Here is a 27,128-nt window from a genome sequence, read left to right as displayed (position 1 = left end):
CCTTTTCTTAGGAAACCTCATCCACAAGCGGGATGAGGCTTCCCAAAGCTTTTATGAATTAAAGAAAAGGTTTTCCTGAAAAGTGAAAACATGTCCCATCTTCACGTGACACAGTCACATGAGATGGGGACATGTTTCATTAAATTTTTATTGACTTTTATTTATTATTTTCGATCTCCTTGAGGCAGCTCCGTGCGCCCCAAAGAGCGCTGGTCCCACACTCTCCCTCCTCCCCGCAACCCCCTCCTGCCTGCACAGGTAGTGCTGAGCATTACCGCTTGTGTAGGACGCTGGGCGGGCCTTAATTGGCCTGCCCGCGTGAAATGGCAGTGCGGAGCCGATGGCGGGCAGCAGTCAGCTCCTCGACCGTCCCTGCCTGCTCCCACCAAGCCCGAGCGACGGGGAAAAAAATTCAGGCCCAGGTTTCTGCCCCAACAAACCCGAGTGAATCAATTGCGTTTCGACAGCTTTTCATGATTGATTTTTACTGGGACCAGAATTTTTATTTCCAGTATTTGTTTCAAGCTGAATTCAAATTCTGAAGCTGCCTCATTGTAGAACTTAAACTCGCTCCCTTACAGGATCATAAGTCCAGGCCCCTTAGGTTACTCACACAAAGCGGATTGGTGGCTGCAGATGCTGGAAACCTGAAATAAGTTTGAAAACGCTGGAAGTACTCAGCCAGTCAGACAGTGTCTGTGTAGAGAAACAGAGTTAACATTTCAGATCAATCACCTTTCCCCCAGTTACGTGGTATCACCATGACACCACTGTGCCCAGAAATGGATTGTCTGTGAAGCATTTGGAGGATGTGAAAGGCACTAAGCCAGCGCAGTTTCTTCCTTGATACAGGTAACGTTCTGACTATGTGCTCCCTACACCTTGATCTCCAAAAGTCTGAATGCACCAATAAGAGTCCCCAGTGGAAACATGTCAGAACATTACCATTCTTAACATCTTAGCAACTGCAAACCGCTCTTAAATAGCAAACTCTCATTCTGACAAAGCACATCCCACACTTTATCAAATGTTTAAGCAAATGTGGGTTCATTTTCCATTGTATTATTTCACAGCCCCGTTTGAAAAGTTATCATTCATAACCTCTGCTTTCTACAAACAAACAAACGAACTAGGAGCAGGACTAGGCCACTCGGCCCCTCGAGCCTGCTCCGCCATTCAATAAGATCATAGCTGATCTGAATGTAACCTCAACCCCACATTCCTGTCTGTCTCTGATAACCTTTCACTCCCTTGATTACCAAGAATCTATTTACCTCTGCCTTAAAATATTCAAAGACTCTGCCTCAACCAGCTTTTGAGGAAGAGAATTCCAAAGACTCTCAACCCTCTGAGAGAAAAAGTTTCTCCTCATCTTTGTCTTAAATGAGCGACCCCTTATTTTTAAACAGTGACTCCTGCTTCTAGACTCTCCCACAAGAGGAAACAGCCTTTCCACATCTGCGCTGTCAAGACCCCTCAGGATCTTATATGTTTCAAGCAAGTCGCCTCTCACTTTTCTAAACTCCGGCAGATACAAACCTTTCTTTTTATCATCCTTCCAATCTTTGCTTGTGGTGCAATTGTACCGCCTCGTTTGTGGTATTTCAGTTTGTTATCATTAAGTTTTTGAAAGTTCCTATTGAATCTGTGTCCGCCGCCCTTTCAGGCAGCGCCTTCCAGATCACAACTCGCTGTGTGAAAAAAAATCTCTTCATCTCCCCCTCTGGTCCTTTTCCCGATTCTCTTCAATCTGTGTCCCTCTGGTTACCGACCCTCCTGCCACTGGAAACAGTTTCTCCTTATTTACTCTGTCAAAACATCTATGATTTTGAACGCCTCGATTCAATCTCTACTTAAACTTGAAAGATAACTTTTGAAAGGGAATTGAATACCAAATACCTTAGAACCAAGGATATAATCTCAGGATAAAGGGTTGGCCATTTAAGACTGAGATGAGGAGGAATTTCTTCACTCAGAGGGTGGGTGAATCTTTGGAATTCTTTACCCCGGAGAGCTGTGGAAGCTCAATCATTGAGCATGTTCAAGACAGAAATTGATAGATTTCTGGATAATAATGACATCAAGGAATATGGAGATAGTGTGGGAAAGTGGCATAGAGGTAGATGATCGGCCATGATCGAATTGAATGCCGGAGCAGATTCAATGGGCCGATTGGCCTACTCCTGCTCCTTTGATAAATATTTCAAAAGGAAATATTTGCGGGGACAGAGCAGGGGGTGAGCAGGACTAATTGGATAGCTCTTTCAAAGAGCCAGCACAGGCACAATGGGCTGAATGGTCTCTTTTTGTGCTGTATGATCTCTGGTTCTACCTCCAGTAGAGTTGAGAAAAATAGAAGGAAGAATAAAAGGACCTTCACTTAAAGCTGAAGTCCAAACTGATAAAAGAGAGACTTGCATTTCAACAGTCCCTTTTACCACATCGGTGCCATCCCAAAACACTTCACAGCCAATGAAAGTACTTCGGGAAGCCTAGCCATTGTTGTAACAAAAATAAACTGTAATCTGAATTTGAACATGCCTGTGAATGATTTATTAACCATAAAATGGTAACTTGGCGTGTTATAAAAGCTCCTGACATGGAGGCCATCTCAACAGAGCTGAAGGAAGCTTCAGTTTAAAATGATGAGTCCCATGGGACCAATGTCTCGATGGGAGTAGGAACCAGAACCCTATAATTTGGTTCTATTTTTTAATTGTGGTGGAGACAGGCTGCTGATTCCCGATCTCCCAGGGTTTGTGAGGCCTGCGAATTGTTGAGCTCCACCAGGTCACATGAGCTGGTCTTGGTTTAGCTAAACCTGCAGTTTACTATTATCTCAACTGTTTACACAAGCCTGAGGCCAGAGAGAGAGAGAGAGAGAGAGACATCAGCCTACCCTGGGAAAACTCTTGACCTCTAATTGTTAGCTGCAGCTCAGCTGCCATTAATGCTGTGGGTTTTCCTATTTTACAATGTGTACTTTTAATTCACAGTCTGTTTCTTGGGAATCTGGTTTCTGACTTGCCAGAGAACCTGACTGCGGGAAAACTGTTTATTGACTTCTACTTTGATTGTGCTGTTTTTCTGTGCTTTCACTACCAGCTCATGCTCTCCCACCAGTCTCCCCTCTTCTTGCTCTCCACATGGTCTCTATCTCACTCTTTATGTTTCTGTGTGTCTCTCTGCTCTCTCCAATTCATTGTATCCTAACTATGATATTTTTCTTTCACTATCTGTTGTTCTATTTGTCGCACCCTCTGTCTCATGCCTCACTATCCTCTTTCTTCACCTTCCTCAACTCCTTCCACTCTCTCATCTGTTTATATTGTCCGCTTCCTGATTCTCTCTGCTCCCTCTATCACAGTCTATTTTGATCAGCTGTGGTCCAGTGGGTGGCACTCCCAGCTTTGAACCAAAAAGATTGTGGGTTCAAGTCCCAGGGCAGAGACAGGAGCACATAATCCAGGCTGACATTAAATTAGGATTGGGCAGCGGATGGTGCTGCACTGTAGGAGGGTCAGTACTGAGGGAGTGCCGCACTGTCATAGGGTCAGTACTGAGGGAGTGCTGCACTGTCAGAGGGTCAGTAGTGAGGGAGTGCTGCACTGTCAGAGATTCAGTAGTGAGGGAATGCCGCACTGTCGGAGGGTCAGTACTGAGGGAGCGCCGCACTGTCAGAGGGTCAGTACTGAGGGAGCGCCGCACTGTCAGAGGGTCAGTACTGAGGGAGTGCCGCACTGGCAGAGGGTCAGTACTGAGGGAGTGCCGCACTGTCGGAGGGTCACTAATGAGGGAGTGCCGCACTGTCAGAGGGTCAGTACTGAGGGAGCGCCGCACTGTCAGAGGGTCAGTACTGAGGGAGCACCGCACTGTCGGAGGGTCAGTACTGAGGGAGTGCTGCACTGTCAGAGGGTCAGTCCTGAGGGAACGCCGCACTGTCGGAGGGTCAGTACTGAGGGAACGCCGCACTGTCGGAGGGTCAGTCCTGGGGGAAGGCCGCACTGTCGGAGGGTCAGTACTGAGGGAGTGCTGCACTGTCAGAGAGTCAGTACTGAGGAAGCGCTGCACTGTCAGAGGCTCAGTACTGAGGGACTGCCGCACTGTCAGAGAGTCAGTACTGAGGGAGTGCCACACTGTCAGAGGGTCAGTACTGAGGGAGTGCCGCACCGTCAGAGGGTCAGTACTGAGGGAGTGCCGCACCGTCAGAGGGTCAGTACTGAGGGAGCGCCGCACTGTCAGAGGGTCAGTACTGAGGGAGTGCCGCACTGTCGGAGGGTCACTAATGAGGGAGTGCCGCACTGTCAGAGGGTCAGTACTGAGGGAGTGCCGCACTGACAGAGGGTCAGTACTGAGGGAGCACTGCAGTGTCGGAGGGTCAGTACTGAGGGAGTGCTGCATTGTCAGAGGGTCAGTCCTGAGGGAACGCCGCACTGTCGGAGGGTCAGTACTGAGGGAACGCCGCACTGTCGGAGGGTCAGTCCTGGGGGAAGGCCGCACTGTCGGAGGGTCAGTACTGAGGGAGTGCTGCACTGTCAGAAGGTCAGTCCTGAGGGAGTGCCGCACTGTCAGAGGGTCAGTCCTGAGGGAACGCCGCACTGTCGGAGGGTCAGTACTGAGGGAGTGCCGCACTGTCGGAGGGTCAGTACTGAGGGAGTGCCGCACTGTCGGAGGGTCAGTGCTGAGGGAGTGCTGCACTGTCGGAGGGTCAGTACTGAGGGAGTTCCGCACTGTCGGAGAGTCAGTACTGAGGGAGTGCTGCACTGTCAGAGGGTCAGCACTGAGTGAGCACTTCATTGTCGGAGCATCAGTAGGGAGGGAGCACTGCACTGTGAGGGGACGAGAATGGCGTTAGGTGAACAGCCCTTGGTGTGAGTTAGAATGCAGGCAACAGAGTTTGGGATGGGCTGAGGTTTACAGCGAGTGCAAGTTGGGAGGCTGGCCAGACTATAATGTGTCAAAATATTCAGAAGAGGAGATAAACTGGGAGAGAGAGCGCGAGTGGTGAGGAACAAAGTTTGTTCCTGATACCTAACAACGTGAAGAAATATGTGACAATATTGAAAGTGGCTTTTGAAAATTTGCCAAGCAGGATGTGAGATATGCTGAATATGTATTTGTGTGATTTGTTTTTTTTTTCTCGCCTTATCAACGACATCTTTTGCTGTTGGGTGTTAAATTTACTCAGGCTCTCAGAAAAGCCAAAAGATAGGCAGCACCAATTCCAGGAAGCGAGGTGGCATCTTCGGATTCCAGTAGCAGCGGATGCTCACTTTACATTTTAAAAAATCCCCATTCGTTGTGGGACAACTCCCCCTCGCCTAGATCACCTATCACACCCCTGTGCACCCTGACCCACATTGGCTCCTGTTCCGTTAACACCTCGATTGTAAAATTCTCATCCTCGTGTTCAAATCCTACCGTGGCCTCGCCCCTCCCCGTCTCTGTAGCCTCCTTCGGCCCCTACAACCCTTCGAGATCTCTGCGCTTCTCCAATTCTGGTCCCTTGGTCCATCAACGATTTCCACCGCTCCACCATTGGCGCCTGGCTGTTCAGCTGCCCAGGGCTCAAGCTCTGGAATTCCCTCCCTTCACCTCTCCACCTAGAACCTCCTCTTTGACCAAGCATTTGGTCCACCTGTCCTGATCCTGATATCTCCTTATATGGCTCAGCGTTGGCTTATATTTGATCACATATCAGGAAGCACTTTGGGATGCTATACTAGGTGAAAGGCAGCATATAAATGCAAGGCTTTGTTGTTGAAACATTAAGCTATTCTGTTGGATGCCTGTTGAATAATTCTGTTTTTTCTCACTACTTCCGTATCAGGCCAGCCAGATGAGACTAAAAGATATACAAGAGGGAAGTGAAAGAGGCCAAGCAACAATTAATGGTCAGGCAGCGACTGACTAATAACCAAATGGAAAGCTCAGGAGTGCAAGTGCCTAATGAGAGAAACTAAATTTAGTTGTTTGTCATATGCAAGGATAAATTGCAGAACTCACAACAGGGTGAGCCACTCAAATTTATCCTGATGTACCCTGATCTTGACCCTTTGTGTATAACTTTTAGTTCGAAGTAGATTTGGATGAAGAGCATAAAGGGCTCCCATTCTGCCCTGAAGCCTTTAGGGTCTGGAGGGACTTATCATACCCCTTTGGAAACAGCTGAAAACACACTGCATGATTGAACCAGTTTAAAGTTCCAGTCACTGTTGCTGTGTAGGTGATCGTACATGTGGCCATGTCAAACTCAAAAATCCAAAGCAACATTGAGGTGAATAACTTGTTAATACACAGCAGGACAACTCACTGCTTTTTGAAAAGCACCGTGGGGATCTTTAACATTGATCCAAGCAGGCAGACAGGCCTTCAGTTTGGTGTGTGTCAGTGTAAGTGCTCTTACCTCTGAGTTGGAAGGTCACGGGTTCAAAGATAGGGAAAGGTGAGACCAGGTCAGGATATGAACACATGGAGGATCATTTTAAAATTGAGGCATTGTCACTCCGGGATCAATGTAGATCGGACAGCAGAGGGAGCGATAGGCTAACGGCACTTAAGTCAACAGAGGGTGGAAGATGGGAGAATGGACAGGAGAGTGTTAGAAGAGTCAAGTCTGGAGAGTTTCAGCAGCAGATGGGCTGAAGCAGTGATGGAGACAGATGTTGCAGAGATGGATTCATATTTATAATGGAAGCTAAGGCACCATCACAGGCAGGAGGAAGTAATTACAGTGTGACATGTTTACACAGACAAATCCTACTATTAATGTTGGCACAGGAATTGATAGTGGAAATTTAAACATAATGTGTGTGCCTGGTCCAAATATCCCTTGTGCTGTTCCCCTAAAGACTATACTGCTTCAGTCTTCTGCAAGGAATCAGATGTATTTAAAATAAAATGAGAAAAAGAAGATTGATTAATATCTAAGATTTAGGAACCAGAATCAATGTCATATCTTTTCCTGCATCACTCACTTCCTAGATAGGATCTCTCTGGGCAGATTGATTTGCATTTTAAACATTCAGAAGAGCAATAAAGGTTAACAAAAAAATTTAAGATTATATATGCAGATATATGATCGAGCAAATTGTTGAGTTGAGTCATAACATTAGTGACCCTAAGTGTAAACAGGTCTAGTGAGGAGCCCAGCACGCTGCATCTCAGACCTGGTCCTGTTGGACCTACAAATCACTTTGCATCTGGTGGGCGGGTAGCAGTTCCCACTGGTTGCAATTATATCCTTCTATACTTAGAACGGGCATTCAAATAGCTTGCAAGCCACTTCGAAGAGATTGCAGGTCCCCCAATCTTCCACTTCTGAAAGTGCTGACTAATTCTGGAGTATCCAGTTTGTTACTGTCACCAAGACCTAAATCCCTTGCTCTCAGGCGGTGCTATTATAATCCTATGTAACAAAAGTTAAAATGGATTCTGAAATAAATAGCACCTTTCACCACTTAGAACATCCAAAGGGCTTCACCGCCTATGAAGCACTTCAAGTATAGTCACTCTTGCAATTTGGGAGAAGCGGCAGACAATTTACACTCTTGCCTTCAAGTCGGAAGGCTGTGGATTCGAGGCCCACTCAAGCTGTTTGAGCCCTATAATCTGAGCCAACTCTCCCAGTGCACTACTGAGGGAGAACTGCACTGTCGGAGGGTCAGTAATAAGGGAGCACTGCACTGTCGGAGGGTCAGTACTGAGGGAGCACTGCACTGTCGGAGGGTCAGTACTGAGGGAGCACTGCACTGTCGGAGGGTCAGTACTGAGGGAGCACTACACTGTCGGAGGGTCAGTACTGAGGGAGCGCTGCACTGTCAGTCAGAGGGTCAGTACTGAGGGAGTGCTGCACTCAGAGGGTCAATACTGAGGGAGCGCTGCACTGTCAGAGGGTCAATACTGAGGGAGAGCTGCACTGTCAGACGGTCAGTACTGAGGGAGAGCTGCACTGTCAGAGGGTCAGTACTGAAGGAGTGCCGCACTGTCAGAGGGTCAGTACTGAGGGAGTGCTGCACTGTCAGAGGGTCAGTACTGAGGGAGCGCTGCACTGTCAGAGGGTCAGTACTGAGGGAGCGCTGCACTGTCAGAGGGTCAGTACTGAGGGAGTGCCGCACTGTCAGGGGGTCAGTACTGAGGGAGTGCAGCACTGTCAGAGGGTCAATACTGAGGGAGTGCCGCACTGTCGGAGGGTCAGTACTGAGGGAGTGCCGCACTATCGGAGGGTCAGTACTGAGGGAGTGCTGCACTGTCAGAGGGTCAGTACTGAGGGAACGCTGCACTGTCGGAGGGTCCGTACTGAGGGAGTGCTGCACTGTCAGAGGGTCAGTACTGAGGGAGTGCCGCACTGTCAGGGGGTCAGTACTGAGGGAGTGCTGCACTGTCAGAGGATTGTCCAAAGCCTGCAGACAAATCACTAGAAAATGTACTATTTGGCAACATAAAGCTGATAGTAAGGAAAGAACCTTTTTGAAAAGCATAAAATATAAAATGACCAAGTCACGTTAAATCCTGAATATTACTTTATAATAAAGCCAGACTATGAAAGTAGAAGATTAAAATCAAAGTAGTTTTGAAGCAATACTACGATTATTTTAGGGGGAGATTGTGGCATAGTGGTAATGTCGCGGGACTAATAACCCAGAGACCCAGGTTAAGGCTCTGTGGACATGGGTTCAAATCCCACCATAGCATATGAATTAGGAGCAGGAGTAGGCCACTCGGCCCCTCGATCCTGCTTCACCATTCAATAAGATCATGGCTGATCTGAATGTAACCTCAACCTCACATTCCTGTCTGCCTCTGATAACTTTTCACCCCCCTTGATAACCAAGAATCTATTTACCTCTGCCTTAAAGTATTCAAAGACTCTGCTTCCATTGCCTTTTGAGGAAGGGAGTTCCAAAGACTCACAACCCTGAGAGAAAAAAATTCTCATCTGTCTAAAATGAGTGACCCCTTATTTTTAAACAGCGACCCCTGGTTCTAGATTCTCCCACAAGAGAAAATATCCTCTCCACATCCACCCTGTCAAGACCCCTCTTCCTCTTCTAAAATTCCAGCAGACACAAGCTTAGCCTGTCCAGCCTTTCCTCATAAGACAACCTGCCCATTCCTGGTATTAGTTTAGTAAAGCTTTGCTGAACTGCTTCTAATGTATTTACATCTTTCCTTAAATAAGGAGACTAGTCCTGTACACAATACTCCGGATGTGGTCTCACTAGTGCCCTTTACAACTGAAGCGTAACGTCTCTACTTTTGTAATCGAATCCCCTCATAATAAACAATAACATTCTATTAGCTTTCCTAATTACTTGCTTTACATACATACTAGCCTTTTGTGACTCATGCATTAGGACACCCAGATCCTTCTGAATCTCAGAGCTCTAAAATCTCTTACCATTTAGATAATAAGTTTATTTTTAATTCTTCCTGCCAAAATGAACAATTTCACATTTTCCTTCATTTGCCAGATCTTTGCCCACTCACTTAACCTATGTCCCTTTGTGCTCTTCACAACTTACTTTCCTATCTACCTTTGTGTCATCAGCAAATTTAGCCACCATATCTTCGATCTCTTCATCAAAGTCATGTAAGTAAATTGTAAAAAGTAGTGGCCCCAGGAACGACAGCTGGTGGAATTTAAATTCAATTAATAAGTCTGGTACATAAAGCTAGTCTCAGTAATTGTGGCCATGAAACTATCATCGATTGTTGCAAAAACCCACCTGGTTTGTCCTGTAGGGAAGGAAATCTGCCATCCTTACCCAGACTGGCCTACATGTGACTCCAGACCCACAGCAATGTGGTTGACTCTTAACTGCCCCTCTGAAATAGCCTCAAGGTCATTTCAAGGGGAATTAGGGATGGGCCTTGCCAGCGACGCTCACATCCCAAAAAATAAAGAAAGAAAAATGATTTGGCATACGATGAACTAGAATAGTGTGGCAGGCAGGGCCAGAGAGACCAACCTGCAGGATGTTTAAAACAGAGCTGGGAGGCTGGATGAGTTATCACTGTGAAAGGAAGTGAATTCTGAACATGTCACAGATACACAAGACTTGCAGAGGAAGCAGTTTTATTTAGAAGCCATTTTCTTTTGAATAAAAATCACAAGAATCCAGGACAATGTTTACAAGGAAGAATTAGCAGGCATATTATCACTGAGAGGTGGTGGGGAATCTTGAGGCTTCTGCAATTCTTAGTCCACCCCTTCGCATTCTCACACACACAGGCAGTGCAGATTACAGACTCTGAATGGCATTATGAATCAATGGAGAGCAGCGTCGTTCTACCGCTCAGCAAAAGAGTGAAGGCCGCACTGTGGCAACAACACAAGCTGCTTCCACTTCATACTGATGGTTGGGGGGGGGATGTAGTGTAAACCTGCCTCACCATACAGCAGAACGAAGGGAGACTCATTTCCAACTGGAAAGCCCTAACTCCAGGTTGATGACTATAAGTTATCAGTGCCAGTGACTGCTCTATACTGATGCTATGGTTCGGCTGTGAATACAGCCTAACACTCTGTGATCACAGAATCACACAGCACAGGAGAAGGTCATTTGGTCCATCTTGCTTGTGCCAGCTCTTTGAAAGATCTGTCCCTATAGCCCCACTGCCCCCTGATCTTTCTTCACAGCCTTGCAGATCCCTTCCTTTGACCAAGGATTAGATTATGAGGAGAGATTACATAAAACTGGTTTTATATTCCCTGGAATATAGGTTAAAGAGTGATTTGATTGAGGTGTTAAGCATTTTGAAAGGAATTGATAGGATAGAAAGTGGGAAGTGTTTCTGCTGGTGAGGGAGGCTAGGAAAAGTGCGACGTTATCTTAAAATCAGAACCAGGCCCTCCTGGAGAGAAGTTCAGAAACATGTCTTCATACAAAGGGTGACAGAAGTGTGAACTCTCTCCCTCAAAAAGCAGTAGATGCTGGGGCTCAACTAATCATTTAAATCTGAGATTGATAGATTTTTGCTAGATATGGGTTAAAGGATATGGAGCCAAGGTAGGTGGACGGAGTTAAGGTGCAAATCAGCTGTGATCTTATTGAATTACAGAACAGGCTTGAGGGGCTGAATGGCCCTCCTCCTGTTCTTATGAACTGGAACAGAGTCCTGAGCATCCCACCAGAGCTGGGTTCAGCACAGAGCTGCCAGGGTGAGGGGCTGCAATATATCACAGACAGGGAAGCATGCCTGGGGGAATGGTCTGTGAGGAGGGCCTTATGCCTGGGCCAGTCTTTCTCCCCATGTTCGGGTTAGCCCTGAGCTGGAAGCAGGCTTCCTTATCTCTCCAAAACAAAAACAGAATTACCTGGAAAAACTCAGCAGGTCTGGCAGCATCGGCGGAGAAGAAAAGAGTTGACGTTTCGAGTCCTCATGGTCATGAGGACTCGAAACGTCAACTCTTTTCTTCTCCGCCGATGCTGCCAGACCTGCTGAGTTTTTCCAGGTAATTCTGTTTTTGTTTTGGATTTCCAGCATCCGCAGTTTTTTTGTTCTTATTCCTTATCTCTCCTCTCTGCTCCCAAGCTTCATGTTAAGGAAAGCAAGAAGGAATAAATCAGAGAGTTAAAGCTGACTCAAAAATACACCTGATAAAAAGTCTTTGATTCTTTTAAAAATACAAACAGCTCCAGGAAGAACACTGATTACTATACTGTTTTTATGAGTGATTATCTTACAAAGCTCTGACACATTTATGTGCAGCGTTAGAAATCTGAATTCTGGGTGAACCTTTCCTGAGTATGATCAGTGGCTCCCCAGGAGAGGGGAATATTATTATAGTAATGCTCTCCTGCTAAGTCTGATGAACAGGGCAACAGGACAGGGGACGGACAATCTTCCCACACTCCTCTCCCTGTCACCACCCACCCTCCCTACAGAGGGTCAAATGAACTCTCACACTGGCCCAACCACTCTCTCTCTAAAGTACATACTTGGGCTGCACCCCCAATATTAAACAGATTTTTTCAGGTTTATAGAAGTACGGCTTACGGTTAATGCAGCACTCGTGAATCTATATTTTATAAAACACAGGGGGTTTCAGCCTCCGATCTCACTGGTCTGAGAAGAGCTTGGGAGTGACAAGAGAACAGCCAAATGAGGACCTGCTTGATTTAAGCTTCTCTCATCAATGGTGGTCCTGCTTGTTCTGATCAGCAGGGGGACCGCTGACAATCTCCAGCTGACGGGGAGCTCTGCTTCTTGGACATGACCAGACTCTTGTGAGGTCAGAGAGCCGGGAGGCTGCTCCTGGACCGTGAAGCTGTGAGGAACTCCTGGGAGGGGGATACAGCTTACAGGGGGTGCAAGGAACCATTTGAAACACCGGTAAAAATGTAGAACAAGGTGGAACTAGAGGTTTCTTCAGGGAGGTAGTGCAGGTTCACTGTGCACTGGAACCAAATACCCCTCTCAGCCTCACCTCATATCTCAGATACTGTGGGCTCAAAAAGCATTAAAAAAAAATTCACCATTTTGAGCGATTGATTTATTGTCACACTAAAGGTTTCCAGCTCACTCATTATTAATTTACAGCTTTAAAACCAGTAGATATTAAACATTCGTCATTCATCTGAGAAGTTGCATAATGTTTGGGCCATTAGTGACCTTAAACACTGCCAATTTCCGGCAGAGCGACAAGACCCTGTTGGGACTTTGCATTGAAATGGCATTACCAAATGAGGGCAATTAGGGATGCGCAATTAATGTTGGCCTTGCCAGTAACACCCACATCCCAAGAATGAATGAATATAAAAAAAATCACCTGTACATTCTGAGGGTTCCAGCTGCAGGTATAGCTTTACAAGACAGCAGGAGATACAATAACAGGAGAAGAACCTGCTACAGCTCCTAACAGAGCCTCATCGATAACTTTTCAATTGATGCAAGGGACATTAATTAAGTTCAGGCACCAGTAAACATTCACATCAAATACTCCCAGGACAGGTACAGCACGGGGTTAGATACAGAGTAAAGCTCCGTCTACAATGTCCCCATCAAACACCCCCAGGACAGGTACAGCACGGGGTTAGATACAGAGTAAAGCTCCCTCTACAAAGTCCCCATCAAACACTCCCAGGACAGGTACAGCACGGGGTTAGATACTGAGTAAAGCTCCCTCTACACTGTCCCCATCACACACTCCCAGGACAGGTACAGCACGGGGTTAGATACTGAGTAAAGCTCCCTCTACACTGTCCCCATCACACACTCCCAGGACAGGTACAGCACAGGGTTAGATACAGAGTAAAGCTCCCTCTACCCTGTCCCCATCAAACACTCCCAGGTCAATGTACCCAGACTTCTATCTACCAATACTGTACCCCAGTGTTATACCTTGTTATTGGATTGGTTATTAAAATCCTAGTGATAACGCTCATGTCTACAAGTGCACAGATAAACTTGATTCAAATAGGACAACGTTACTTAAACTTTTGCAGGAATTAAAACTGTAGCAGCACCAATCAAGGCACTCCTGGTTAACAGTCTGAAACTGGGCAGGTGGGATTAGGCTCTGTAATTAAACCTCCAATTCACAAAAAGTGAGGTGCTGGTTTCTAGCAGATGTGGCTGCAGATTTACATTCCAACCTGGCAAGCAGGGGTGTGTTCCCTTCTTAAAATCCCAAGGGATGAGGAGTTACAGTGCCACCATTGCTCACCACCGCTGCTGAGATAGCACGCATGTTTTTGAAGACTTGCTTGGCAGAGCTGGAGCTGAGGGCGTTCAGACTGTCCATAATGCGAGCATAAGCCTAAAAATAAAACATACAAATCCTTGTTACCAGCATATGCACGTTCCCATTTTGTACTGAATACGACACCTGGATATTTAAGGTGATTAAAGGATTCGATAGGGTTGATAGAGAGAAACTATTTCCGCTGGTGAGGAAGTCCAGAACAAGGAGCCAGGCTGTTCAGGTGATGTCAGGAAGCAATTCCTCACACAAAGGGGAGCGGAAATCTGGAACTCTCCCCATCCATCTAAAAAAAAACACTGTTGAGGCAGGGCATAAATTAAAACAGAGACTGATAGATTCTGGCTGGGTAAGGGGATTAAGGGTTACGGAGCTCAGGAGGGTAGTTGGAAGTTAAAATAGATCAGCCATTATTGAATTGAATGGAGGAATGCTGGTCATTGGAGTATTGGAATAGTCAAGTCTTGAAGGTGGCAAATTCAGGGATTGGGGGTTTCACCAACAGGTGAAGTAGCATGAATAGGTTCCGGGCGGACAGGAGTGAAAGCACCAACCTCAATGCACCAGGTTTCACAAAGCAGTTTCTCATGTTGAGCAGTCGCATGTCCCTGGCTCAGAGAACGGGAGGCCCTGTAGGTGACCAAATCAACAACAGTTTTAGACAAAGGTACTTGGCATAATCGAGCTAAACAGGAGCTGTAAAAGACTGAAATAAAAACAGAAATACACAGCTGAATAGAGAAAAGATGGGTTAACATTTTGGGTAGAGACTCTTCTTCGCAGATAGAGGGAACCATTCAGCCCCTCAAACATTTTCCACTATGCAATTAGATCATAGCTGATCTAAATCTTAGATCCATCTACCCACCTTGATTCCAGAAGCCATATTCTCCTTACCCAAATCTATCAATCTCAGTTTTGACTTTCTCCATTTTCCCCCAGTCTTGACAGCTTTTTTCCAGATTTCCACTCCCTTTTTTGCGAAGAAGTGCTTCCTGACATCAACCCTGAATGGCCTGATTCTAATTATAAGGTTCTGCCCCCTTATTCTGGACTCCCAGCACCCCTGCAGAGGAAATAATTTCTCTCTATTTAAGCGTCTTAAGCATTTCGGTTAGATCACACCTTGATCTTCTAAATTCATGTCTATGCAGCCTGCCCTCCTAATTGAAACTTCATTAGCCCTGGTGAATTTATGCTGCACTCATTCCAGGGCCAGTACATCATTCCTGAGGGCAATGCCCAGAACTGAACTCGGTTCAGTAACAAGTGATCTGGTAGCTCAGGATTTACCCTCCCCCTTTTCAGAGGCTGAATGATCAATTGTGCAGTTCAAGCATCTTCCTCGGAGGTTTTCCGACGAGGGTCTATGAGGAGACCCTGGATATCTGCCTCTCTCAGGCTGGGCACATACTGACTGTCACTTGTGCAGCTTCCTCAGACTCGGCTGCACAAACATTATTTCTCATTGCTCGATACTTGGCAAAAAGATAATCTCCTCGATATCACAAACGTGATATGGTTCAGCAGCACAAGCTGCTGCCACATTGCTGATTTAACCTCAGTTTTGATATTTAACGGCCCGCTTTCACGTTGGAATATAAACCACGGACTGAGAGAAAATCAATTTTTTTCCACAGACCCGGCATGGTTAGTCCCATTGTGGACCCTACCTGTATACTAGCAGTAGAACCTCAGTTTGGCTAGCGTAGTAACTAAACAGTCTCTCTTAACTCACCTCCGTATTAACCGGGAAGTTCTCTGGGCAATTTTCCCAGTTAGGCCAATCCTTGCCCTACTTTTTTTTAGTGAACACAGCTCTGCCTCACTGCATTCGATCCTCTCAACTCAGTACGCTAACCATTCTCACTGACTGACTCAAGATTGGGATGATGGTGGCCAGAAGGTGATCATTTTGCAAATAGTACAAAATGTTGTGAAAACAGAATGACACCGCACAGCAAGAGGCCTTTCACCCCACCGTGTCCGTGTCAGCTCCTTGAATGAGCCATCCAATTACCCCCCACTCCTGCTCTTTCCCATATCCCTGCAAATCTTTCCCCCTCAAGTATTTCTCCAATCCTCCCTTTTGAAAGTTCCTATTGAATCTGCTTTCACCGCCCCCTTCAGGCAGCGCCTTCCAGATCACAACTCGCTGTGGAAAAAATCTATTATCTGTACTTTTTGCCAATTATTTAACTCAGTGTCCCTCTGGTTACTGACCCTCCAGCCAGTAGAAACAGTTTCTCCTTATTTACTCTACCAAAACCCCTCATGATTTTGAACGCCTCGATTATATCTCTGCTTAACCTTCTCTGTTAAGGAGAACAATCCCGGCTTCTCCAGTCTCTCTACATAGACCCTCATCCCTGGGGCGCTTCTCTTCTACACTCTCTCTAAGTCACTAACATCATGTTGGGTTCACATGTTGTTTTAAACATAGAAAAAGTTGCCATTAATGGAAACTTTAAGCACAGGAAGAAATTCTAAAAGGAATGAGCAGCTTTGCAAAGTAGATCGACACTGCAGTGCCTTTTAAAAAGAAATTTCCATTCAGCAAGGTGCAAACCACATTTTAAGCTGGTACTGTGTGGGAGGCAGTGTGTGGACAGCATTCTATGGTATGGAGGAGGTGGATGGAAAGAAGGGTCCATATATAATGAGGGTGTCTTCATACTGCAATCAGGTTCAATCCCACTACCGGTGCTGTGTGTTTAGAAGCCAAGGAAAGAAAGAAAGACTTGCACAACGCCCCCGTTATTCTTTTCCATCTACTAGAGGGAGCAGATGGGGCCTTGGTTTTTACTGTCTCACCTACAAGACAACCTGCCCAGCAGTGCTGCAACTCCTCAACACTGACCTCTGGTGCAGCAAATAGGGACAAGCAACAGAGGTCATTTTTGTCCCTGTCTCAGCTCATCTGAAACCCTGACTTATGCTTTTGCTACCTCTAAACTTGCAGCTAGACTATTCCAACAGATTCCAGGCTGGTCTCCCATATTCTCCACACTGTAAGTATGATGTCATCCAAGCCCTGCTGCCCACGGCTTAACTTACACCAAGTTCTGTTTATCCATCAGCCCTGTGCTCGCTGACCTACACTGTCTCCTGGTCAAGCAATGTCTTGATTTTAAAATTCTCATCCTTGTTTTCAAATTCCTCCACGGTCTTACTGCTCCCTATCTCAGTAATCCCCTAAAGTCCCACAACCCTCTGTGATCTCTGTGCTCCTCTAATTCTGGCCTCTTGTGCATCCCCGATTTTAATCGCTCCACCATTGGTGCCCGTACCTTCAGTTGCCTGGGAATAAGTTCTGAGATTCCCTCCCTAAACCTCTCCGCCTCGCTTCCCTCCTTGAAAAAAAAATTGCTTCTTAAAACCAACCTCTTTGATCAAGACTTTGGTCATCTGATCAAATATCTGCTAAGGTGGCTCGGTCTCATGTTCCTGAACGCTCCTGTGAAGTGACGTGGGGCGTCTAATTCTGTTAATTTGCGTGTTAACATCAACAAAAGAGTTAAAATCAAATTTTGGAGCCCAATTTGAAGAAGGATGAAGGTCACAGAGCAGGGGGAACAGAGGGAATCAAGACTTGGCCTTCCCCAACACAAGGTACAGGGAGCCCCCACCACCTCCCCAGTGCAAAAATTGCCTTTTCAGGAAAAGGAAGCTCACAGTGGGACTAATTGGATAGCTCTTTCAAAGAGTCAGCACAGGCATGCTGGGCGGAATGGCTGTGCTGCATGATCCTATCATAAATATTAGAAGCCCAGATTTTTCCAGTCCCTTGATGTGCAGATGATCATCACTGAAGTTGCTCTGATCAACTTTCATCAACAAAGTAAACATCGAAATTTGATTCTTGCCACCTGAAGATTTAGGAATAGTCAGAAATGAGAGTGTGTCCCAGTCAAAGACACACTTGCAAATAGAGAAGCGACAATAAGCGAATCACCCACTCCTGAGTCCTTACCGTGACAGAACAACCACCATGGCGTACAGGTCAATGGCACTGTCTGCTACCCTCTTCAGCAGGAACTGTTCGTCTATAAAAACACGCAAATCATGAGTGTTAGGAGCTGCTCGAGGGCGATTGATTCCTGCCGCTGGAGGAGAGGCTTCTGCCAAACTTGCTAACTTACTGGCGCTCTTATTGCTGAGCCAGAAGCCGGGACTCGATACAACACCATAGACTTGAGCACATAATCCAAACTGACACTGGGCCAGCAGCGAGGGAGCACCGCACTGTCGGAGAGTCAGTACTGAGGGAGTGCTGCACTGTCGGAGAGTCAGTACTGAGGGAGTGCTGCACCATCAGAGGGTCAGTACTGTGGGAGCACCGCACTGTCAGAGAGTCGGTATTGTGGGAGTGCCATGCTGTCGGAGGGTCAGTACTGAGGGAGTGCTGCACTGATGGAGGGTCAGTACTGAGGGAGTGCTGCACTGTTGGAGGGTCAGTACTGAAGGAGTGCCACACTGTCGGAGGGTCAGTACTGAGGGAGTGCTGCACTGTCGGAGGGTCAGTACTGAAGGAGTGCCGCACTGTCGGAGGGTCAGTACTGAGGGAGTGCCGCACTGTCAGAGGGTCAGCACTGAGGGAGTGCCGCACTGTCAGAGGGTCAGCACTGAGGGAGTGCCGCACTGTCGGTGGGTCAGTACTGAAGGAGTGCTGCACTGTCGGAGGGTCAGTACTGAGGGAGTGCCGCACTGTCGGAGGGTCAGTACTGAGGGAGTGCCGCACTGTCGGAGGGTCAGTACTGAGGGAGTGCTGCACTGTCGGAGGGTCAGTACTGAGGGAGTGCCGCACTGTTGGAGGGTCAGTACTGAGGGAGTGCCGCACTGTCGGAGGGTCAGTACTGAGGGAGTGCCGCACTGTCGAAGGGTCAGTACTGAGGGCGTGCCGCACTGTCGGAGGGTCAGTACTGAAGGAGCGCCGCACTGTCGGAGGGTCAGTACTGAAGGAGTGCCGCACTGTCAGACGGTCAGTACTGAGGGAGTGTAGCACTGTCGGAGGGTCAGTACTGAGGGAGTGCCGCACTGTCGAAGGGTCAGTACTGAGGGAGTGCTGCACTGTCGGAGGGTCAGTACTGAAGGAGTGCTGCACTGTCAGAGGGTCAGTACTGAAGGAGTGCTGCACTGTCAGAGGGTCAGTACTGAAGGAGCGCCGCACTGAATGCTGCCCAGCAGCGAAGATAAAAAGGAAGCTTTACGGAAGGACGCAACCTTAACTCTTCTTTATCTACAGAACGTTTGCGCAACTTCAACCTCGGCATTTAACAAATGCTCCTCACCTACAATTCTCTTCCCATACTTCAACAGCAGGTCTTCCGTACAGCCACCAAACTTTTCGATAGCTTTCACCATCTGAAAGACAAACACGGCTGCCATTACCCAAAGGGCACACCTCGTAATGTCAAGCCAGTTAATCAACAGTACAAAGGGAGAGGGAGGAGGCCATTCACCCCTTTGAGACAGTTCCGCCGTGCAATGAAACCATGGATGAGCTATATCTTATCTCCAGCCACCTGCCTTGGCTTCATATCCCTCAATACCCTTGTCTGGCAGAAATCTATCAATCTCAGATTTGAAACGATTAATTGATCCCCAGCATCTACTGCTCTTTTTGGGAGAGAATTCCACAGTCCTACCACCCTCTGTGTGACAAACTCTTCCCCTGAATGGCTCTGAAATTAAGGTTATGTCCCCTTACCCTAGTTTCCACAGCCAGTGGATAATGTTTCTCAGCCCCATCAATCCCTTTCAAAATCCAAAATATCTCAATCAAATCTCCCCCATGTTTTAGGGAACGGAAGCCTAATGGTGTCATAATTTCTCCTCAGGGAGCAGGTCCCCCCAGGTTGTTGAATTTCTAACCAAAAATATCATTTACAAGGCTATTGGAACGTCAGCCTTTATATCAAGGGTACTGGTGTGAATGGGGAGGAAGTGATGCTTCAGTTGTACAGAGCCTTGGTTAGACCCCATGGGGAGTAACTGGGTTCAGGTCTGGGCCCTGTTCTCAGGAAGGAGATATTAGCCTTGGAGGGATGCAGCACAGATTCACCAGAATGATACCAGGGCTCAGAGGGTTAAATTAGAAGTACAGGTTGCACAGACGAGGCTTATTTCCTCTCGAGTGTAGAAGACTAAGCGGAGATTGAATTGAGGAGAGATTAAAGTTGTTGGTGAGGTAGATAGAGCGAAACTGCTTCATCAGGTGTGCGTATGTGTGGGTTGGTGGGGAGGGTGGTTGTGGGGGAGAGTCCAGAACAAAGGGGCATAACTTAACATTAGAGCTAAGCTATTCAGGGATGATGTCAGGAAGCATGCTACCAGTCTCTTTGGAACTATCTAACAGGGGTGTTGTTAGGAAGCCTCTGACTTGAAGGAGAAATGATTTGAGTCAGATTAAAATACCCATCTTTTTTATTTCTTGAAAATCCAGATTTGTTATGGGGAATAAGTAGGACTGTTCCCTCCACCCTGACCCCAGTAACCACATTAATGATTTAAACTGGTGACAATTTAAGGGTGAAATAAAAGCAAAATACTGCGGATGCTGGAAATCTGAAATAAAAATGGAAAAATGCTGGAAAAGCTCAGCAGGTCTGGCAGCAACCATGGAGAGACAAACAGGGTTAATATTTTGAGTCCAATATGACTCCTCGTCAGAACAGTTGCAAACAAAAGTCATATTGCACTTGAAATGTTAACAGTTTCTCTCCACAGTTGCTGCCAGACCTGAGTTTTCCCAGCACTTCTTTATTTTTATTACAATAAGGGTGAATCGGGAAACTTGAGTTAGATCAAGGTGGTCAGGAGAAGCTGAATCAAATGTTATAGTAACAAATCAACAGCAATAAACTCTGCCGTTTATTATTGTCAACTGTGGTGGTGAAGGGACTCTTGGGCGGTGGGGGGGGGGGGGGGGGGGGGGGGGGGGGGGGGGGGGTGGAACCAGGGGGGATCTTTAGCAAAGTTTTCAGCAACTGATATGTTTCACAAGTTTTGTTTCAAAAAAGGAAACATTGACATGTTAAATTAAAAATCTGTTACTCATTTCAGAACACCTTTCAACTCAGCTCTCCACTACAAAATAAAATCGTATTTTAAGTTTTAAAGAACTATCATTTCACAAACCAGAGTAATTCAGAAAGTAACTTAGCTGTGGTTTAAAGGTGGCAAACTCTTGATCATTAGATTGGGGCTTTGAGTCCTATTCAACAGACTTGAGCCCATAATCCAGGCTGATTACTGAAGGAATGCTGCACTGTCAGAGATGACATTTGCCAGATAAAACGTGAAACCGAGTTCCCATTCATCCTCTCGGATTGATGTTAAAGATCCAACGGCCACTATTTCAAAGAACAGGGAGTTCCCCCGGGTGTCCTAGGCCAATATTCGTCCCTCAATCAACATCACCAAAACAGATGACCTGGTCCATACCACATTGCTGTTTGTGAGACGTTGATCTGTGTGTTTCCTGCATTACAACAGTGGCAACACTTCAAAATACTCCACCACTTTGAACCACTTTGGGGTCTCCTGAGGTTATGAATGGTTCTGTAGAAATGTTAATCCTCTCCTCCTTCCCTCACTGATAAGGTTTGTTTTGTTTTTTTCTCATACGATTGAATCCTAAATAAAGATCTTATTTTTTCCCCCAAGCTGGAGGACCTGTGTTGACTGGGTGGGTTCAGCCATTGGATAGCTGAATCACTCCGTGCCGTGTGAGCTGATTTCAGGCCTGTTTGACGGCAGAGTCTGTGCGAACAGTGTCACAGTGACAGTAACGTACTCACCAGCTCCCCGCTCGGTTTCAGCTCTGGGTGTACAATGTTGCCCAGGCTGATGCCTGTACTCAGCCCAGCCTTCCTGCAACAATAGAGGAGACAAAGAGATCAAGTTAGGAAGGGAGAGCACAGGGAATTGTGACTGCCTCATCTTAACACTTCACCCCAGAGTACTGAACAGGGCACCAACCAGTGCACTATCTTCCCCTCATCCTCTGCTGAAGCACGAACCCATGTCGGGCCCCATTCACACTCCAGCACCGGTCACCAGATCCTGTGAATGGGTATACCAGCTCTCTGATAATGAAGGCGTATCAAAGCCAAATCAGATCCTTGGGGGCACTGGATAGCAATCCAAAGTCAGTATCCCGGTTGATTTTTATGCCATCACTTAACCCTTGCACAGTTCCTCAGCTATGGTAAACTAACCCAACAGACAATGGAGTTTGAACTCAGACCCTTTCAGTGTCACCATGGAGCTAACACACATCCTTCCATGTTTCTCAGTTCTGACCGAGGGTGTTTACTAACTATCAGTGAACCTCATGAATCTTCCCTCAACACAATTCTTTTTTGGAGTAACAACTGTACATCAGGCACACCATCAGGTTCAGTTAGGCCCCGGGTTACTGCACTTATTGATTAATGTAGACTTCAGAGGTGTCAGCTGTGGCTCAGTGGGTAGCACTTGCTTTTGAGTCAGAAGATTGAGAGTTTGAGTTCCACACCAAAGACTTGAGCAGATAGTCAAGACTGAAACAACCCTGAATGAGCGCAGCACTGTCAGAAAGTCAGTACTGAGGGAGTGCTGCATTGTCAGGAGGAAATTACTGAGAGACGTCTGCACTATCGGAAGGTCAGCACTGAGGGAGCGCTGCACTGTTGGAGGGACAGTAATGAGGGAGTCCTGCACTGTTGCAGAGACATAATGAGGGAGTGCTGCACTGTTGGAGAGACATAATGAGGGAGTGCTGCACTGTCAGAGAGTCAATACTGAGGGAGCACTGCACTGTCGGAGGGTCAGTACTGTGGGAGTGCTGCACTGTCGGAGGGTCAGTACTGTGGGAGTGCTGCACTGCCAGAGGTTCAGTACTGAAGGAGCGCTGTACTGTCGTAGTGTCGATACTGAGAGTGTTGATAGGATACAGCATTAGAATTTGAAAGGAAAAATCAAAGAAGCGATTTTCTTTGGTGATGGGCTTGAACTGGCCTCTGGCACCAGGGTGGGGTCACTAACCTTCGTGCCCGCTTGTTGAATTCACCTATTAGCAGGGTGGCATTTCCAACAGGATTCTTCAGTGCTCCCTGCAGCCTCTTCAGGTGATTTCCAGCGGTCTGCGTAATTAGGAGCAAGAGTATTAACCAGTCTGTCAGTCACCTTTACATTCACATCCTTCACACAAAAATAGCTTCCCAAATGCTTCAAACAGATAGAAGGGGAAAGGAAACAGAGTTTGAATTATGGTCTTATGGTAGATTTTCAGGAAGTCTTTGGAGGAGGTGTGAAGAGGTCGGAGTTTAGGAAGGTGCCACAGCTTGAGCAGGCGGATGGGATGGTGGGTGGGATGGTGCGGGGATAGAGGGAGGATTGTTGATTGGCAAGAGTTCAAGGCTGTGATTGCAGGTGGAGCAGAGAGGGCGATAGATACAAATCTGAGAGCATTCAGGCACATGTGGATGTTGCAGGAATCGGGAGGATGGGGGCAGCCTCGAAACGCCCACAATGTACCTGCCTTTCTAGCCCATCCTGCTTTCAGAAATCTCTCCGCTCACTTGGGATTTCAGTTCCCCAGCTTCACTACCCTCCGTACGCTCCTACCTTCCTTCTCAGCCATCTTCCTCCTCCACCTTGTAAAAGACTTCTGCTTGTACGATCACATTACTGGGCATACACTCTGAATGTGACTGTTACTAAAAAGAGAGAACCACTGCTGAAGTGTTTTGTCTTGCATTCATTAGGACAAATGCAAGAATGCCAAATTTCAAATGATCACAATTATAGTATAAATTGCTCTGAGCTTTTGAAACTTGGCATTCTTGCGTTTGCCCTGATGAGCAATCCAGAGTAAGAATGATTAACTGCGGGACAGCCAGCGTCAATGGGGCAAGAATGGAGCTGGGCCGGATAGGCTGGAACTAAAGGTTGGCAGGAAAAACTGCTGAACAATGGGCTGCCCTCAAAGAAGAAATGGTTCGGGTACAGTCAAGGTATATTCCCTCAAAGGGAAAGGTAGGGAAAACAAATCCAGAGCTCCCTGGATGAGAAAGGAGATAGAAATTAAGATAAAGAAGAAAAAGTGTGTCTATGACAAGTGTCAGGTAGAAAATACAATTAAGAGCCAAGCTGATTACAGAAGGTTCAGAGGAGAGGTGAAGAAGCAAATAAGAGAAGCGAAGAGGGACTATGAGGAAAGACTGGCAGCCAACATGAAGGGGAATCCCAAAGTCTTCTTCGGCACATAAACAGTAAAAGGTTGATAAAAGTAGGAGCTGGGCTGATTCGGGACTAAAAAGGAGATTTATACATGGAGACAGGGGGTATGGCTGAAATGTTAAATGAATACTTTGCATCCGTCTTTACCAAAAGGTAGATACTACCCAGGCCGTGGTGACAGAGGAGGAAACTCTGTCACTGGAAGGGTTCAAAATTGATAAGGAGGAAATATTGGATATACTTAAAGTTGACAAGGCACCGGGACCAGATGAGATGCATCTAAGGCTATTGAAGGAACATAAACATAAGAAATAGGAGCAGTAGGCCATTCGGCCCCTAGAGCTGAACAGAACGAGACAGAGAGTGGAAATTGCAGGGGCAAGAGCCGTAATCTTTCAGCCTTCCCTAGACTCAGGGGAGGTGCCAGAGGACTGCAGAATTGCAAACATTACACCCTTGTTCAAACAAGATTGTAAGGATAAGCCCAGCAATTACAGACCAGTCAGTTTAACTTCGGCGGTGGAGAAGCTTCTAGAAACAATTATTCAGGATAGAATTAATAGTCACATGAAAAAAATGTGGTTTAATTAGGAAGAGCCAGCATGGATTTCTTAAGGGAAAATTGTGTTTGACTAACTTGCTGGAGCTTTTTGAAGAGATAACAGAGAGGGTTGATTAGGGTATTGCTGTTGACTTGGAGTGCATGGACTTCCAAAAGGCATTAGATACAGTGCTGTATAACAGACTTGTGAGAAAAATTATAGCTCATGGAATAAAAGGGACAGTAACAACGTGGATACAAAATTGACTGAGTAATAGGAAACAGCGAGTAATGATTAATGGCTTTTTTTTGGATTGGAGGAAGATTTGTAGTGGAGTTCTCCAGCCGTCGGAATTGGGACCCCTGCTTCTCCTGATATATATTAACGATCTAGATCTTGGTGTGCAGCGGACAATTTCAAAGTATGCAGATGATACAAAACTTGGAAGCATTGTAAACTGTGAGGAGGACAGTGTAGAACTTCAAGAGGACATAGACAAGTTGGTGGAGTGGACAGATAGGCGGCAGAAAAAATTCAGTGCGGAGAAGCGTGAGGTGATTCATTTTGGTAGGAAGAACATGGAGAGAAAATATAAAATAAGGGGTACAACTCTAAAGAGGGTGCAGGAGCAAGAGGCACTTGGGTGTGTATGTGCATAAGTCATTAAAGGACAGATGGAGAGCAGTTAATAAAGCATACAGTGTCCTGTGTCCTAGGCTTTTAAAAAAAAAACCTTCTGCTCATCTCCCCCTCTCGTTCTTTTCCCGGTTCTCTTCAATCTGCCTCCCTCTGGTTACCGACCCTCCTGCCACCAAAAACACTTTCTCCTTATTTACTCTATCCAAACCATTCATGATTTTGAACACTTCTATTAAATTTCCCCTTAACCTTCTCTGCTCTAAGAAGAACAATCCCAGCTTCTCCAGTCTCTCCACATTAACTGAAGTTCTGTATACCTGGAATAAAAGCAAAATACCGTGAATGCTGGAAATCTGAAATAAAAACAGAAAATGCTGGTAAAACTCAGCCGGTCTGGCCGCCTCTGTGGAGGGAGAAACAGAATTAACTTTTTGAGTCCAATATGACTCTTTGGAACCCGAAACGACAGATTCTGCCACTGAGTTTTTCCAGCATGTTCTGTTTTTATTCATTATACCTGGCGTAGTAGTATTGTTGCTGGAATAGTAATCCAGAGACCCAGGGTAATGCTCTGGGGACTCGGGTTTGAATCCTGCCCCGGCAGATTGTGGAATTTGAATTCAATTAAAATCTGTAATTAAAAGTCTAATGATGACCATTGTCGATTTTTGTAAAAACCCATCTGGTTCACTATGTCCTTCAGGGAAGGAAATCTGTTGTCCTTACCTGGTCTGGCCTACATATGACTTCAGACCTACAGCAATGTGGTTGACTCTGAAATGGCCGAGCCAGACACTCAATTGTAACAAACCACTACAAAGTCACAAAAAAGGAATGAAACCGGATGGACCACCCGGCATTGACCTAGGCACCAGAAACAACAACTGTTGACCCTGCAAAGTTCTCCTTACTAACATCTGGGGGCTAGTGCCAAAATTGGGAGGGCCGTCTCACAGACTAGTCAAGCAACAGCCTGACATAGTCATCCTCACAGAATCATACCTTACAGATAATGTCGCAGACAACACCATCACCATCCCTGGGTATGTCCTGTCCCACCAGCATGACAGACCCAGCAGAGGTGGGGGCACAGTGGTATACAGTCGGGAGGGAGTTGCCCTGGGAGTCCTCAACATCGACTCCATATGAAGTCTCATGGCATCAGGTCAAACATGGGCAAGGAAACCTCCTGCTGATTACTACGTACCGCCCTCCCTCAGCTGATGAATCAGTGCTTCCTTCATGTTGAATATCACTCAGAGGAAGCACTGAGGGTATCAAGGGTGCAGAATGTACTCTGGGTGGGGGACTTCAATGTCGGTAGCTCAGTAGCACCACTATTGGCTGAGTCCTAAATGACATAGCTGCTAGACTGGGTCTGCAGCAGGTGGTGAGGGAACCAACAAGAAGAAAAAACATACTTGACCTCATCCTCACCAACCTGCCTGTCACAGATGCATCTGTCCAAGACAGTATCGGTAGGAGTGACCACCGCACAGTCATTGTGGAGATGAAGTCCCGTCTTCACATTGAGGCTACCCTCCATTGTGTTGTGTGGCACTATCACCGTGCTAAATGGGATAGATTTCGAACAGATCTAGCAACTCAAGACTGGGCATCCATGAGATGCTGTGGGCCATCAGCAGCAGCAGAATTGTACTCGAACACAATCTGTAACCTCATGGCCTGGCATATCCCCCACTCTACCATTACCATCAAGCCAGGGGATCAACCCTGGTTCAATGAAGAGTGCAGGAGGGCATGCCAGGAGCAGCATCAGGCATACCTAAAAATGAGGTGTCAACCCGGTGAAGCTGTAACACAGGACTACTTGCACGTCAAACAGCATACGCAGCAGGTGATAGACAGAGCTAAGCAATCCCACAACCAAAGGATCAGATCTAAGCTCTGCAGTCCTACCATATCCAGTCGTGAATGGTGGTGGACGATTAAACAACTCACTGGAGGAGGAGGCTCCTCAAATACCTCTATCCTCAATGATGGAGGAGTCC

General features: G+C 46.5%; 1 protein-coding gene across 3 annotated transcripts in view; it reads right to left on the bottom strand.

Moving 5' to 3' along the window:
* Positions 1 to 13,175: 13,175 nt before the first annotated feature.
* acadvl (acyl-CoA dehydrogenase very long chain) overlaps positions 13,176 to 27,128 on the bottom strand; it is a 65,239-nt gene continuing 51,286 nt past the window's right edge. For all 3 annotated transcript variants that reach the window (XM_041178988.1, XM_041178986.1, XM_041178987.1), the window contains 6 exons: positions 22,739 to 22,836; positions 21,511 to 21,583; positions 19,000 to 19,072; positions 17,682 to 17,754; positions 14,263 to 14,338; positions 13,176 to 13,765 (listed from right to left, as the gene is read on the bottom strand). In XM_041178988.1, the coding sequence (XP_041034922.1) occupies positions 13,628 to 13,765; positions 14,263 to 14,338; positions 17,682 to 17,754; positions 19,000 to 19,072; positions 21,511 to 21,583; positions 22,739 to 22,836 (531 nt within the window). In that variant the 3' untranslated portion in view covers positions 13,176 to 13,627. The remainder of the gene's footprint in view (positions 13,766 to 14,262; positions 14,339 to 17,681; positions 17,755 to 18,999; positions 19,073 to 21,510; positions 21,584 to 22,738; positions 22,837 to 27,128) is intronic.

Source organism: Carcharodon carcharias, chromosome 33, assembly GCF_017639515.1.
Source record: "Carcharodon carcharias isolate sCarCar2 chromosome 33, sCarCar2.pri, whole genome shotgun sequence".
Lineage (NCBI taxonomy): Eukaryota > Metazoa > Chordata > Chondrichthyes > Lamniformes > Lamnidae > Carcharodon > Carcharodon carcharias.
Note: the sequence above shows the minus strand (reverse complement) of the source record. Positions and strands in the feature narration are given on the sequence as shown.